General features: G+C 60.5%; 2 protein-coding genes across 7 annotated transcripts; both read right to left on the reverse strand.

Moving 5' to 3' along the window:
• Window positions 1-105: 105 nt before the first annotated feature.
• MRPS24 (mitochondrial ribosomal protein S24) lies at window positions 106-2771 on the reverse strand. Its single transcript, XM_056508854.1, has 4 exons — window positions 2714-2771; window positions 2004-2072; window positions 1767-1878; window positions 106-715 (listed from the first exon to the last, which is right to left on the reverse strand). The coding sequence occupies exons 1-4, from the start codon at window positions 2738-2740 to the stop codon at window positions 432-434; spliced, it is 492 nt and encodes a 163-aa protein (XP_056364829.1). The 5' UTR covers window positions 2741-2771; the 3' UTR covers window positions 106-431.
• Window positions 2772-3262: 491 nt separating this feature from the next.
• Window positions 3263-11342, reverse strand: C22H2orf42 (chromosome 22 C2orf42 homolog). 6 transcript variants are annotated; one of them, XM_056508848.1, is made up of 9 exons: window positions 9925-11342; window positions 7813-8618; window positions 7185-7292; window positions 6758-6883; window positions 6534-6638; window positions 5775-5882; window positions 4442-4468; window positions 4218-4371; window positions 3263-3594 (listed from the first exon to the last, which is right to left on the reverse strand). In XM_056508848.1, the coding sequence occupies exons 1-9, from the start codon at window positions 9948-9950 to the stop codon at window positions 3297-3299; spliced, it is 1758 nt and encodes a 585-aa protein (XP_056364823.1). In that variant the 5' UTR covers window positions 9951-11342; the 3' UTR covers window positions 3263-3296. The 6 variants fall into 6 exon arrangements, with proteins under 6 accessions (XP_056364823.1, XP_056364819.1, XP_056364820.1 ...); XM_056508844.1 differs by having other exon boundaries at window positions 3263-3574; window positions 4442-4542; window positions 9925-10067; XM_056508845.1 differs by having other exon boundaries at window positions 3263-3574; window positions 4442-4542; window positions 7813-8635; window positions 9925-10027.
• Between the last annotated feature and the right edge of the window lie 59 nt (window positions 11343-11401).

Below are 11401 nucleotides of genomic sequence, written 5' to 3' on the forward strand. Positions count from 1 at the left end.
ATATGGCATTCCCTGTGAGAGGTTTATAGGTTTGTTCATAGCTCTACAGGCATTGGGGACATCCCTGAATACTCCTTTAGGGTTGTTTATAGGACACTCCCTGTGGAATGTTTATAGGTTTTATTCACAGCCATAGAGGCACTTGTAGGGCACAGTGAGGACATGCCAGAACATTCCATGAGGATGTTTATAGGGCACTGCTGTGGAACATTTATGGGTTTATTCACAGCCCTGCAGGTACTTGTAGGACACAGTGAGGACATCCCAGAGCATTCCATGAGGATGTTTATAGGGCATTCCCAGTAAGAAGTTTATGGGTTTGCTCCCAGCCCTAGAGGTACTTGTAGGGCACAGTGAGGACATCCCAGAGCATTCCTTTAGGGATGTTTATGAGACATTCCCAGTAAGAAGTTTATGGGTTTATCCCAGCCCTAGAGGTACTTGTAGGGCACGCGGGCGGGCACGGTCTGCAGCTCCAGGCGCACGGGGCACTTGTAGAAGTGGCCCAGCAGGGTCTCAGCGTAGCCCAGCAGGAAGTAGAGCTTGTAGGGAGGCAGTGCCCGGCCCAGCAGGGCACAGATCACCAGCAGGTTCCCGCGGCGCTTCAGCACCACCTCGTCCGCCAGCAGCCCCGGGAACGTCCCGAACAGGAACCGCCGCAGGAAAGCGTCCTCCACTGCCCGCTGGGCACTGCCAGCCTCGCCACACAGGTTCCCTGAGGGGACACAGGGTGACACAGGTCACTCACTGCCCGCTGGGCACTGCCAGCCTCGCCACACAGGTTCCCTGAGGGGACACAGGGTGACACAGGTCACTCACTGCCTGCTGGGCACTGCCAGCCTCGCCACACAGGTTCCCTGAGGGGACACAGGGTGGCACAGGTCACTCACTGCCCGCTGGGCACTGCCAGCCTCGCCACACAGGTTCCCTGAGGGGACACAGGGTGACACAGGTCACTCACTGCCCGCCTCGCCACACAGGTTCCCTGAGGGGACACAGGGTGACACAGGTCACTGCCTGCTGGGCACTGCCAGCCTCGCCACACAGGTTCCCTGAGGGGACACACAGTGACACAGGTCACTGCCAGCTGGGCACTGCCAGCCTCGCCACACAGGTTCCCTGAGGGGACACAGGGTGACACAGGTCACTCACTGCCCGCTGGGCACTGCCAGCCTCGCCACACAGGTTCCCTGAGGGGACACAGAGTGACAAAGGTCACTCACTGCCTGCTGGGCACTGCCAGCCTCGCCACACAGGTTCCCTGAGGGGACACACATGGCACAGGTCACTGCCCGCTGGGCACTGCCAGCCTCGCCACACAGGTTCCCTGAGGGACAGGGTGCCCAGGTGTGGTCCTGGCACCAGAGGAGCTGTATGTTCTGTCCCCATGTGTCACTGTGCCACCATGCCCACATGTCCCAGTGTCCCCATCCCCAGAATGTCTCTGTGTCCCCCCCATGATGTCCACCTGTCCCACAGTGCCCTGTCCCCACAATGCCCATGTGTCCTCACAGGCCATCCCCACAGTCCTGTCCCTAACCCTGTCCCCACAACACCCCGTGACCACAATCCCCTCATGTCCCCATTGTCCCCATCCTCACTGTCCCCTCCTGCCCCCATCCCTGTCCCCGCAACACCCTGTGACCACAATCCCCCCTTGTCCCCATCCCACCCCAGGGGGTCCCCCGTGTCCCCCACGCCCACATGCCCTGTCCCCGTGTCCCCCCACGCCCACGTGCCCTGTCCCCGTGTCCCCCGTCACCCACCGGTGTGCAGGGACAGCCAGCCCTTGCGGTGCCCGATGTAGTGCGGGGCGTGCGCCTGCTCGTACGTCACCATCTTGTCCCCTTTGCCCGCGCGCACCCGCGCCGCCCGCGTCTGTGGGGACAGCGGGGTCACAGCGGGGTCAGGGGGGACAGCGGGGTCACAGCGGGGTCAGGGGGACAGCGGGGTCACAGCGGGGTCAGGGGACACGGGGACACAGGGACACCGCCAGGACTCACCTTGAGGCAGGCAGGGGTTGTGTGGAGCTGCCGGGTGGCACTGGGGACATGCAGGGCTCGGGGAAGGACCTGCAGAGGACAGGGCTGGGGACAGCCTGGCAGGGGGACATCCCCTGTCCCCTGTAACAGCCAGTGTGCCCCAGGAGCAGTCCCGGTGTCCCCAGAGTGGGGACAGTGCTGGTGTGGCCCCAGAGCTGGTGACCCTGTCCCCAGTGTCACCACAGCCCGTGGGCCTGTGACACTGCCCCCCATGATCAGCGTGCCCCATCCCCAGCGTGCCCCAAACCCGATGTCCCTTGTCACCCCCATCCCCAGGGTCCCCAGTGCCCCCATTCCCAGTATCCCCACTCTCAGTGTCCCCACTCTCGGTGTCCCCTCACTCTCAGTGTCCCCATTCTCAGTGCCCCCAGTGTCCCCACTCTCAGTATCCCCACTCTCAGTGTCCCCTCACTCTCAGTGTCCCCATCCCCAGTGTCCCCATCCCCAGTATCCCCATTCCCAGTGTCCCCGGTGTCCCCTCACTCTCAGTGTCCCCACTCCCCCCTCACGGGCCCGTGCCGCTGCCGGGCCTGCAGCCCCCGCTGCCCCTCCTGTCCCCATGTCTCCCCCCGTCCCCCCCTATCCCGCTGCTTGTCCCTATCCCTGTTTCTCCCCCATTTTCGGTGTTTTTCCCCATTTTCGGTGTTTCCCTTTCCCCGCTCTCCCCTCACCCGCAGCGCGCGCGCGGCCGCCGCCATCTTGGCTCGGGGCGGGGCGGCAGCGCCCCCTGGCGGCGGGAGGCCAGCGCGGGGGGACGGGACCCTGGGGGGATACTGGGAGATACTGGGAATACTGGGGGGGGGATACTGGGAGCACTGGGGATAGGCGGGGACTGAGGACTGTGCTGGGCATCCTCCAGACCCACCGGGGGGTCTGGGAAGGTCTGGGGGTGCCCTCCCCTTTTCCCCCCATATGTACCCCCATTTTGGAGGGGTCTCCCGGGTGCCCCCCCTTTTCGGGGTAACCCGGGTTTCCCCTCTTTGTCCCCCCCATTCTGAGGGGTTCCCCCAAGTGCTCCCCTCCATTTTGGGGGTCTCCAGGATGCCCCCCACCTTCTACCCGCCTCATTTTGGGGTTTCCCCAGTGCCACCGTCTTCCTCCTGATTTTGGGGTCCCCCAGATTTCCCCTCCCTTCCCTCTCCCAATTCTGGGGGTCTCCCAGATTTCCCCCCTCCCATTCTGGCGGTCTCCCAGGTGCTGCCCCCCATTCTGGGGGTCTCCCAGGTCCCCCATTCCGTCTCCCCCCACACACACTCACACACTGTCGGGGTGCCGGTTTTTATTCTGGGGGTTCTCCCAGGTGCCCCTCCCCGCCCCGAGCCCCCCGTCCCTTTTTGGGGGGCTCAGGGGAAGGCGATGGCGCCCAGGGGGGGCAGCGGCAGCGGGGGGGGCTCGGCGGGGGGCGTGCCGCGGGTGGGGGGCTGCCGGGGCCCCCCGTGGTGGCCGTACTGGAACTTGAGGCGCAGCTCGCCCAGGCGGGAGCGCGGCAGGATGTCGGGGATCCACTCGATGGTGAAGGGCGTGGGCTCCTTCTGCGTGGGGGACGTGTGTCCTGGGGGGGCACGGGGGCGTGGCTGCGGGACCCCCGCCTGGGGACCCCTGCCTGGGGACCCCTGCTTCCCTCCTGCACCCCCCCCCCCGGGGACCCCAACCCTGGGGTTGTTGGGGGTCACGCTGTGCCCTCTCTGGGGCTGTTCTGGGGTCCCACCCGGTTCCCTCTAGGGGTATTTTGGGGTCCCACCCTGACTCTCCTTGGGGCTGTTTTGGGGTCATGCTGTTCCCCTCCTTGGTGGTGTCTGGGATCCCACCCTCTCCTTTCTGGGCGCTGTTTTGGGATCTCACCGTGCCCCTCCTTGAGGTTTTGGGGTTCCCCCCCAGCTGCTCTTTGGGGTCACACTGTGCCCTTCCCTGGGGCTGTTCTGGGATCCCACTCTCCCTTTCCCAGGGGCTGTTTTAGGGTCCCACCGTACCCCTCCTTGGGGCTGTTTCGAGGTCCCACCCTCCCCTTTCTGGGCACTGTTTTAGGATCCCACCCTGCCCTTTCTGGGCACTGTTTTAGGATCCCACCCTGCCCTTTCTGGGCGCTGTTTCAGGATCCCACCCTGCCCTTTCTGGGCACTGTTTCGGGGTCCCTCATGCCCCTCCCGTTATAACTGGGGCTCCCCCGTGCCTCACCGACTTTGAGGAAGGTCTGCAGCTCCAGGGGCCGCAGCGGGGGCTGTTTCTCGTGGCCCTCGGCCAGGCTCTCCACCTCCACGCGGGGGCTGCGGAAGGGCTCGTAGGAGCCGTCGCGGTTCTGCACGAAGCTTCGGGTGATCTCCAGCGGCACCTGCGGGGCGGGGAGCGCTCAGGCCCGGCCCCGCGGGGCTGGGAGGGGCCCGGGGATGTCCCGGCCTTACCTCGGGCGTGTCGAAGATCTGCTTCACCTGCAGGACGTTGGTGATGTGCCAGGTGTACTTGGAGAAGGTGCCCAGGGGCAGCGCGTCCCTGCGCACGAAGGCTGCGGGAGGGGTCGGGGGCGGCTCGGGGGGCTGCGGCCCCTCGGCTCTTTCCCCCTCTCTTTCCATTTTTCTTTGTTTTTTTTAAAGCCCTCCTCTTTTTTGCCTCTTTTACCTCCCATTTTTGTCTCTTCCCCCCATTTCTACCTCTTTCCCTCTCTTATTTTACTCTCCTTTTCCCTTTTTTCCTTCTTTTCCCTCCTTTTTGTATCTTCTCCCATTTTTACCACTTTTCCCTCCCTTTTCTGTCTCTTTCCCTCCATTTTTGCCTCTTTTCCCCTATTTATTTTTCCACCCCTTTTTCCCCCTTTATTGTTTCCCCCTCTATTTTATTACCCCTTTTTTCCCCCCTCTTTATTTCTCCCCTTCATCATTTCTCACTGGGCAGAGCAGCCAAGAAAAATCCAGGAACCCTCTGGGGAGCGCAGAATCCGCTCCATGCCCCCAACAAACCCCCAACCCAGCTCCCTGTGGAGTTTTCCTGGGTTTTTTTCCCTATTTCCTGGGGTTTTCCCTTTTTTCCCAGGGTTTTTCCCTGTTTTCCTGGCAATTTTCCCTGTTTCCCTGGGGTTTTCCCTGTTTTCACAGGGTTTCTCCCTGTTTCCTAGGGTTTCTCCTTGTTTTCCTGGGGGTTTTCCTGGCGTTTTTCCCTGTTTTCCTGGGGTTTTCCCAAGGTATTTCCCTGTTTCCTGAGGTTTTTCCCTGTTTTCCTGAGGGTTTTCTTGGGGTTTCTCCCTGTTTTCCTGGCGTTTTTCCCTGTTTTCCTGGGGTCTTCCCCTGTTTCCTGAGGTTTTTCCCTGTTTTCCTGAAGGTTTTCCCAGGGTTTCTTCCTGTTTTCCCAGGGCTTCTCCCTATTTCCTGAGGTTTTTCCCTGTTTTCCTGAGGGTTTTCCTGGGGTTTCTCCCTGTTTTCCCAGCGTTTTTCCCTGTTTTCCTGGGGGTTTTCCTGGGGTTTCTCCCTGTTTTCCCGGGGTTTCTCCCTGTTTTCCTGGGGTTTCTCCCTGTTTTCCCAGGGTTTCTTCCTGTTTTCCCAGGGCTTCTCCCTATTTCCTGAGGTTTTTCCCTGTTTTCCTGAGGGTTTTCCTGGGGTTTCTCCCTGTTTTCCCAGCGTTTTTCCCTGTTTTCCTGGGGGTTTTCCTGGGGTCTTCCCCTGTTTTCCCGGCGTTTCTCCCTGTTTTCCTGGGGTTTCTCCCTGTTTTCCTGGGGTTTCTCCCTGTTTTCCCCCTTCTCCTCACCCGTGGTGGAGTTGGGCAGCCTCTTCTTGCCGCTGCCGCTGGAGATGCGCTGCTGCAGAGCCTCGAAGAAGGACTGGGGGATGTGGAAAACCAGCGGCTCTGGGTGGCCTGGAGGGGCACAGAGGGGTCAGGGAAGGGGCTTGGGGGTCCCAAATTCTCACCCCAAAGTGTCCCTGTGGCTCGTGGGATCAGCAGTGGTTGAATTGCCAGGGAAAGGGTTGGGATTTGGAGGATCTGGTCAGCGGGAGGGGAGGGTGACATTGGGAGTGAGAGGCACGGATGGTGAGGATGGGGTGTTCCCAAAAATGGCACCAAAATTGTTCCCAAAAAGGGACACAGCCTGCCCAAAATGGCATCAGAGGTGTTCCCAAAATGTCCCCCAAGGAGAAGAGTGGCCTGAGAATCATGGAATGCTGGCATGGTTTGGGTTGGGATGACCCCAAATCCCATCAGTGCCACCCAGGGACACCTCCCAGTGTCCCAGGTGCTCCAGCCTGGCCTGGGACACTTCCAGGGATCCAGGGCAGCCACAGCTCCTCTGGGAATTCCATCCCAGCCCCTCCCCACTCTCACTCCATCCCAAATCCCATTTACATTTCCCCTTTCCCACTGGAAGCCACTCCCTGTGTCCTGTCCCTCCATCCCTTGTCCCCAGTCCCTCTCCAGCTCTCCTGGAGCCCCTTTAGGCTCTGGAATGTGCTGGGAGCTCTCTCTGGATCCCTCCTTTCTCCAGGTGAACATTCCCAGCCGGACACTCACCCTCAAACTGGTAGTGCATGGTCTGGTGGATGCGCTCTGTGACACTGCCCAGCCACTCCTGGAAGGACAGCGACACCTGGGACTCATCCAGCGCCTGGGGACACCCTGCAGGGGACAGAGGAGGGACACGGGAATGTCACCTGCCCCAAACATCACCCCCAGAGCTCTGGGACACCTGGGGACAGCCTGCAGGGACAGGGAAGGGATGTGGGAATGGGGCTCACCGTGTCTCTTCAGGGAGGAGGAGGAGGAGGAGGATGAGGAGGCGACCGGGGGCTTCCTCAGGCCGCTCCTCCTGGGGCTGGGCTGAGCCGGGTCCGGAGCCAGGAGGGGGCCGGGCCCCTGCGGCCCTGGGGGTGGGGCAGAGGGAGGGATTGTCACCCACCGTCCCCAGGGGGGACCTGGCACCGCCCTGCCCTGGGCCTGAACCCCTGAACCCCCCCAGCGACCCCCACGGGCTGGGCAGGGGAGCTCCCAACACCTGGAGCTGCTCCGGAGGTTCCACAGCTGGATCTGACCCCATGGAGCTGCTATGGAGGTTCCATAGCTGGATCTAATCCCATGGAGCATAAATCCCAGAGCCCTTCCCAGGGCCCAACATCTGGAGCTGCCCTGGGGGGACTGCACCCCCAGCCCCCCCAGGACACTCACCTGCCAGGTCCTTCCTCCTCCTCTTGGCCCTGGCTGCAGCTGTCCCCCGAGGCCGTGCTGTGGCTGCGGGGCCGCGCAGCAGCTGGGGGATCACTGTGCCCTTCAGACCTGGGGACACAAGGTCTGTCCCTAAGGACATCCCGACCACAGGGACACAAATGTCCCCAGGGAACCCCCACCCTGCCCAGGGGCTCCCTGGAGGGGAGGGGGGGTTTATCCCACTCCAAATGGGTTTTCACCTTGCTGTGTGGGGTTACTGAGGTGCAGCTTTTGGGGTGCAGAACCCCCTTAATGGATGTTGCTGCTGTGGGAGGGGGACCAGAGGGAATGAACCCCAGATGTTCCTGCTGCGGGGTTAGGGAAATGAACCCCAGATATTCCTGCAGTGGTTTCACAGGGAATGAACCCCATATATTCCAACTGTGGGAGGGTTTAGGGGAATGAAGCCCAGAGGCTGCTCTGGGAAGGGGTTCAGAGTTTCCAGCCCTGGAAAGGGACCCCCAATCCAGTGGGCTGTGCCCCCCAGCTGCCATTGGCAGGACACAAACCCACCCCCAGTGACTGGGAACCCTGCAATGGCTGCTGGTTCAGGGTGCCCCCAGCCCCCCAAAGCCCTGCCCATTCCCACCACCAGCGTCAGAGGCCAGGAAGTGGGAGAACTCCTGGGCCAGGCTGTCGTCGCTGGCGAAGGCGCAGATGCAGGCCAGGAAGTGGATGCAGCGCGTGGGGGCCGCCTCTTCCTCTTCTTCCTCCTCCTCCTCCTCCTCGTCGTCCCCCTTGGCGTGGCCGTGCCCGGGGGCGCGGCAGGCGCAGGAGAAGCGCCGCTGGCCGAAGCTGGCGTGCAGGTAGCCCAGGCTGTGCCTCTGGCTGGCCTTACACTTGACCACCAGCACGCTCTTGCTGACCCTCTGCACCAGCGGCCCCGTGGGCTCGGTGGCCAGCTCCCACAGGCTCTGCTTGGCCTCGGCAGGCGCCTGCACCGTGCCCAGCACCGAGCTCTTGAGCGGCAGCGGCGTGGCCTCGGCCTGGCAGCCCAGCGCCAGCTTCAGGTGCTGGCACTGCTTGTCGGCCGCCGCCCTGGCGCAGGCGGGCGCGTGGCAGCGGCCGGAGCTCAGCTGGGTGATGAGCGTGCCCTCGGGGGTCTGGATGGCCGTCTGCGACACGCCCAGCTCCACGAAGCAGCGCTGGTCGCGCTGGCGCACCGAGTAGAGCTGGCTGGGCGAGCCGGTGAGCAGGCGCACGGCGTCGGCGCCCGGCTGGCGGCGGGAGCCCGCGCGGAACACGGCGCCGCACGTCTTGTTCTTGCAGCTCAGCCCACGCGTGCCGTTGTAGGTGCCGCAGCGCGGGCACTTGCGGATGCCCCGCAGCGTGGCCTTGCCCAGGTCCGACAGGAAGGACGGGGCTTTGGGGCGGCCCGGGCACGGATCCATGGAGCTGGGGACAGAGGGGAGCTGCTGGGACAGGGCAGTGACAGGGGTCAGCCCAGGGGTCACCCTGAGAGTCCTTGTGCCATCCTGGCAGACCCTGTGCCACCCCATCTGATCCCTGTGTCACCCCACTGGTCACCCCAACAGTACCTGTGCCACCCCATCTGATCCCTGTGCCACCCCAATGGTCCCTGTGTCACCCCAGTGGTCACCCCAGCAGTCCCTGTGCCACCCTGCTTGTCCCTGTGCCACTCCAAGGGCCACCCCTCCTGGTCCCTGTGGGTCCTGATGTCACTCTGCCTTAACCCTGTGCCACCCTGACTGTCCCTGTGCCATCCTGACAGTCCCTGTGCCATCCTGACACTTTTGTGCCACTCCAATGGTCACCCTGCCTTATCCCTGTGCCACCATGAGAATTCCTATGCTGCCCTGACAGTCCCTGTGCCACCCCTCCTGGTCCTTGTGCCACCCTGCCAGCGTCTGTCCAGCCCCAGAAAAGAGGAACTGTGGGCAGAAACGGGGCAGGAACGGGGCAGTTCCCCCGTGGGTGCCCACACTGGGACCCTGCAGCACTCTGACCGCCCAGGACAGTGACTTCAGCCCTGCCACATGTCCCCTGTGCCCTGTCCTGCCCCAGTGTGACACTGGGAGGGTTCCTGGCACCCGGGGCAGGTGTGAGAGGCCACACGGAGCCCTCAGGGCAGGGGGAACACTGGGCAGAAGTGGCAGCGCTGTTTGTGTCACATCTCACGGGGACATTTCGGGAGGACAGGAGCTTCAGGATCACCGGGTCCAGCACGCCAGGGCCACCACTGGCACTGATAAACCCCCGGGGATGGGGACTCTGCCACTGCCCGGCGCAGGACAACCTTTTCCACAAAGGAATTTCCCCAAAATCCAACCCAAACACCCCTCGCACAGCCTGAGCCCGTTCCCTCTTCTCCTGTCACTTGTTCCCTGGGAGCAGAGCCCGATTCCCACATGGTGTCCCCTCCTGTCCCTCTGGGGAGCCTCTTCTCCTCAGCCACAGTCCCACCGAGCCCCGTCCCTCTCTGGTCCCCATGTTCCCCTCACGGCCAGACCCGGCGTTCCCTCAGGGACAGACCTGGGGGTCTCTCCCTCACGGCGAGACCACGGCTCCCTTCACGGCCAACCCCGGGGGTCTCTCCCTCACCACCAGGTCCCGGTTCCCCTCACCACCAGCCCCGGGGGTCTCTCCCCTCACGGTCAGACCCGGGGGTCTCTCCCTCCCCTCACCACCAGGTCCCAGCTCCCCTCACGGTCAGACCCGGGGGGTCTCGCCCCCCCCTCACCGGCGTCTCCCGGGGTTTCCCAGCATCTCTCGCGGCCTCTGACGTCACCTCGGCCCGTCCCGGTCCCCGTTACCGCCACCGGGAGCGCCGTGAGGGGGGCTCCACTTCCGCCACCGGTGCGCTCCTATTGGTCTGATGGCATCACGTGGTGCACCGCGAGGGCTGCTGGGAGTTGTAGTCCAAGGAGGTGCTAAAGCGCCTAAGCCGTTTGAACTACAACTCCCATCAGCCCCAGCGGAGAGAATGACCCAATTTCCCCTTTCCTCCCCCAAATTTCGCCTTTCTCCCCCCAGTTTTTTATCTCCCCCAATTTTTGCCTTTCTCCCCCCAAATTCCACTCATTTCCCCACCAAAATCCCCCCAGCTCCACCCACTCCCTCTCAACCCCACCACACCACCTGTGCCCACACCTGACAAAACACACACAAGCAGCTCAGTTTTTTCATTTTTCCCTTTTTTTTTTTTTAAAAAAAAAAGTTTTTCACATTTTTTCCATTTTTGTGAGTTTTTTATGTTTTTTTTTGTTTGTTTTAAAGGCTGGGCGAGAGGTAGGATAGAAAAGGGCATTTTTTGGCCTCTGATAGATCAGGTTTGGGAGCTCTTCTCACCTTCACTCCCTTGTGAAACACACTGAGGGAATTGTACACAATGGATTAAAAACTTTTATATTCCAAGAGATATCTCATATCCACAAAAAAAGTTAAGGACAAAAAAGAGGGAAGAGATCTGAGGCATCAATCACATCAAAAGACTCCGTGTCCTACCTTTAAATAAGGAAAACGTACAAAAGTGGCCGAAGGTTGTGCAAAAATTCTTCAATTTGAGCTGAATATTTTACAGAATCAGTACAGGAAAATGTAGAAATCAGTAAAAAAATTTAAAAAACCAAAAAAACAACCAACCCCCAGAGGGATTTGTCACGTTTTAGCAACAGGAATTTTGCTGTCCCAGGGTGGGAATTTTGGCTCATGTGGGGAGAGCTGGGCACTTTCAAGTCCCATTTTTTTTTTGTTTTTTTTTTTTTGTTTTTTTTTTAAATTTTCCCCAGCATAAGGCAAAGACCCAACCCTGAAAAAACACACTGAGATCCACAAAAAAATGATGTAAACGAAGGATTTGTCTTCCAAAAAAAAACCTCCCCCTGCTGGAGGGAGGCTCCAAGAGGCTCCTTTAAAACAGAGGGTGGGAGGCTGAAGGCAGCTCCAGGATTCCCACACTTTTGGCTTCTTTTGGGGTGGTTTTTTTCCAGCTGTTTCTGGTTTGGGGAACCCCCCCCCCCAAAAAAAAAAAAAACTACAAAAAAAAAACCCCCCAAAAAACAAAAAAAAACCAACCCAAAACCACAAAGGATGATTTTGTGCAATTCCTGCCCCGATTCTCAGCTAAGGCAGCAAAGTCCCTGCAATTTGTGTTTCTAAAAAAACACATTAAAAAAATAAAAATAATAAAAAAAAAAAAATTAAAAAAAAAAAAGAGA

The sequence above is a fragment of the Oenanthe melanoleuca genome, chromosome 22, assembly GCF_029582105.1.
Source record: "Oenanthe melanoleuca isolate GR-GAL-2019-014 chromosome 22, OMel1.0, whole genome shotgun sequence".
Lineage (NCBI taxonomy): Eukaryota > Metazoa > Chordata > Aves > Passeriformes > Muscicapidae > Oenanthe > Oenanthe melanoleuca.

What these genes read in the sequence shown, in the direction of transcription:
- MRPS24 (XM_056508854.1), bottom strand. Translation starts at nt 2,740, where the DNA reads ATGGCGGCGGCCGCGCGCGCGCTGCGG. An exon ending in CGGCCGCGCGCGCGCTGCGG is followed by an intron (nt 2,073 to 2,713) that starts GTGAGGGGAGAG and finishes TGTCCTCTGCAG; the next exon opens with GTCCTTCCCCGAGCCCTGCA. An exon ending in CTGGCTGTCCCTGCACACCG is followed by an intron (nt 716 to 1,766) that starts GTGGGTGACGGG and finishes GTGTCCCCTCAG; the next exon opens with GGAACCTGTGTGGCGAGGCT.
- C22H2orf42 (XM_056508844.1), bottom strand. Translation starts at nt 9,950, where the DNA reads ATGCTGGGAAACCCCGGGAGACGCCG. An exon ending in GCTGCCCAACTCCACCACGG is followed by an intron (nt 4,543 to 5,774) that starts GTGAGGAGAAGG and finishes CCCCTCCCGCAG; the next exon opens with CCTTCGTGCGCAGGGACGCG. An exon ending in AGATCTTCGACACGCCCGAG is followed by an intron (nt 4,372 to 4,441) that starts GTAAGGCCGGGA and finishes CCCGCCCCGCAG; the next exon opens with GTGCCGCTGGAGATCACCCG.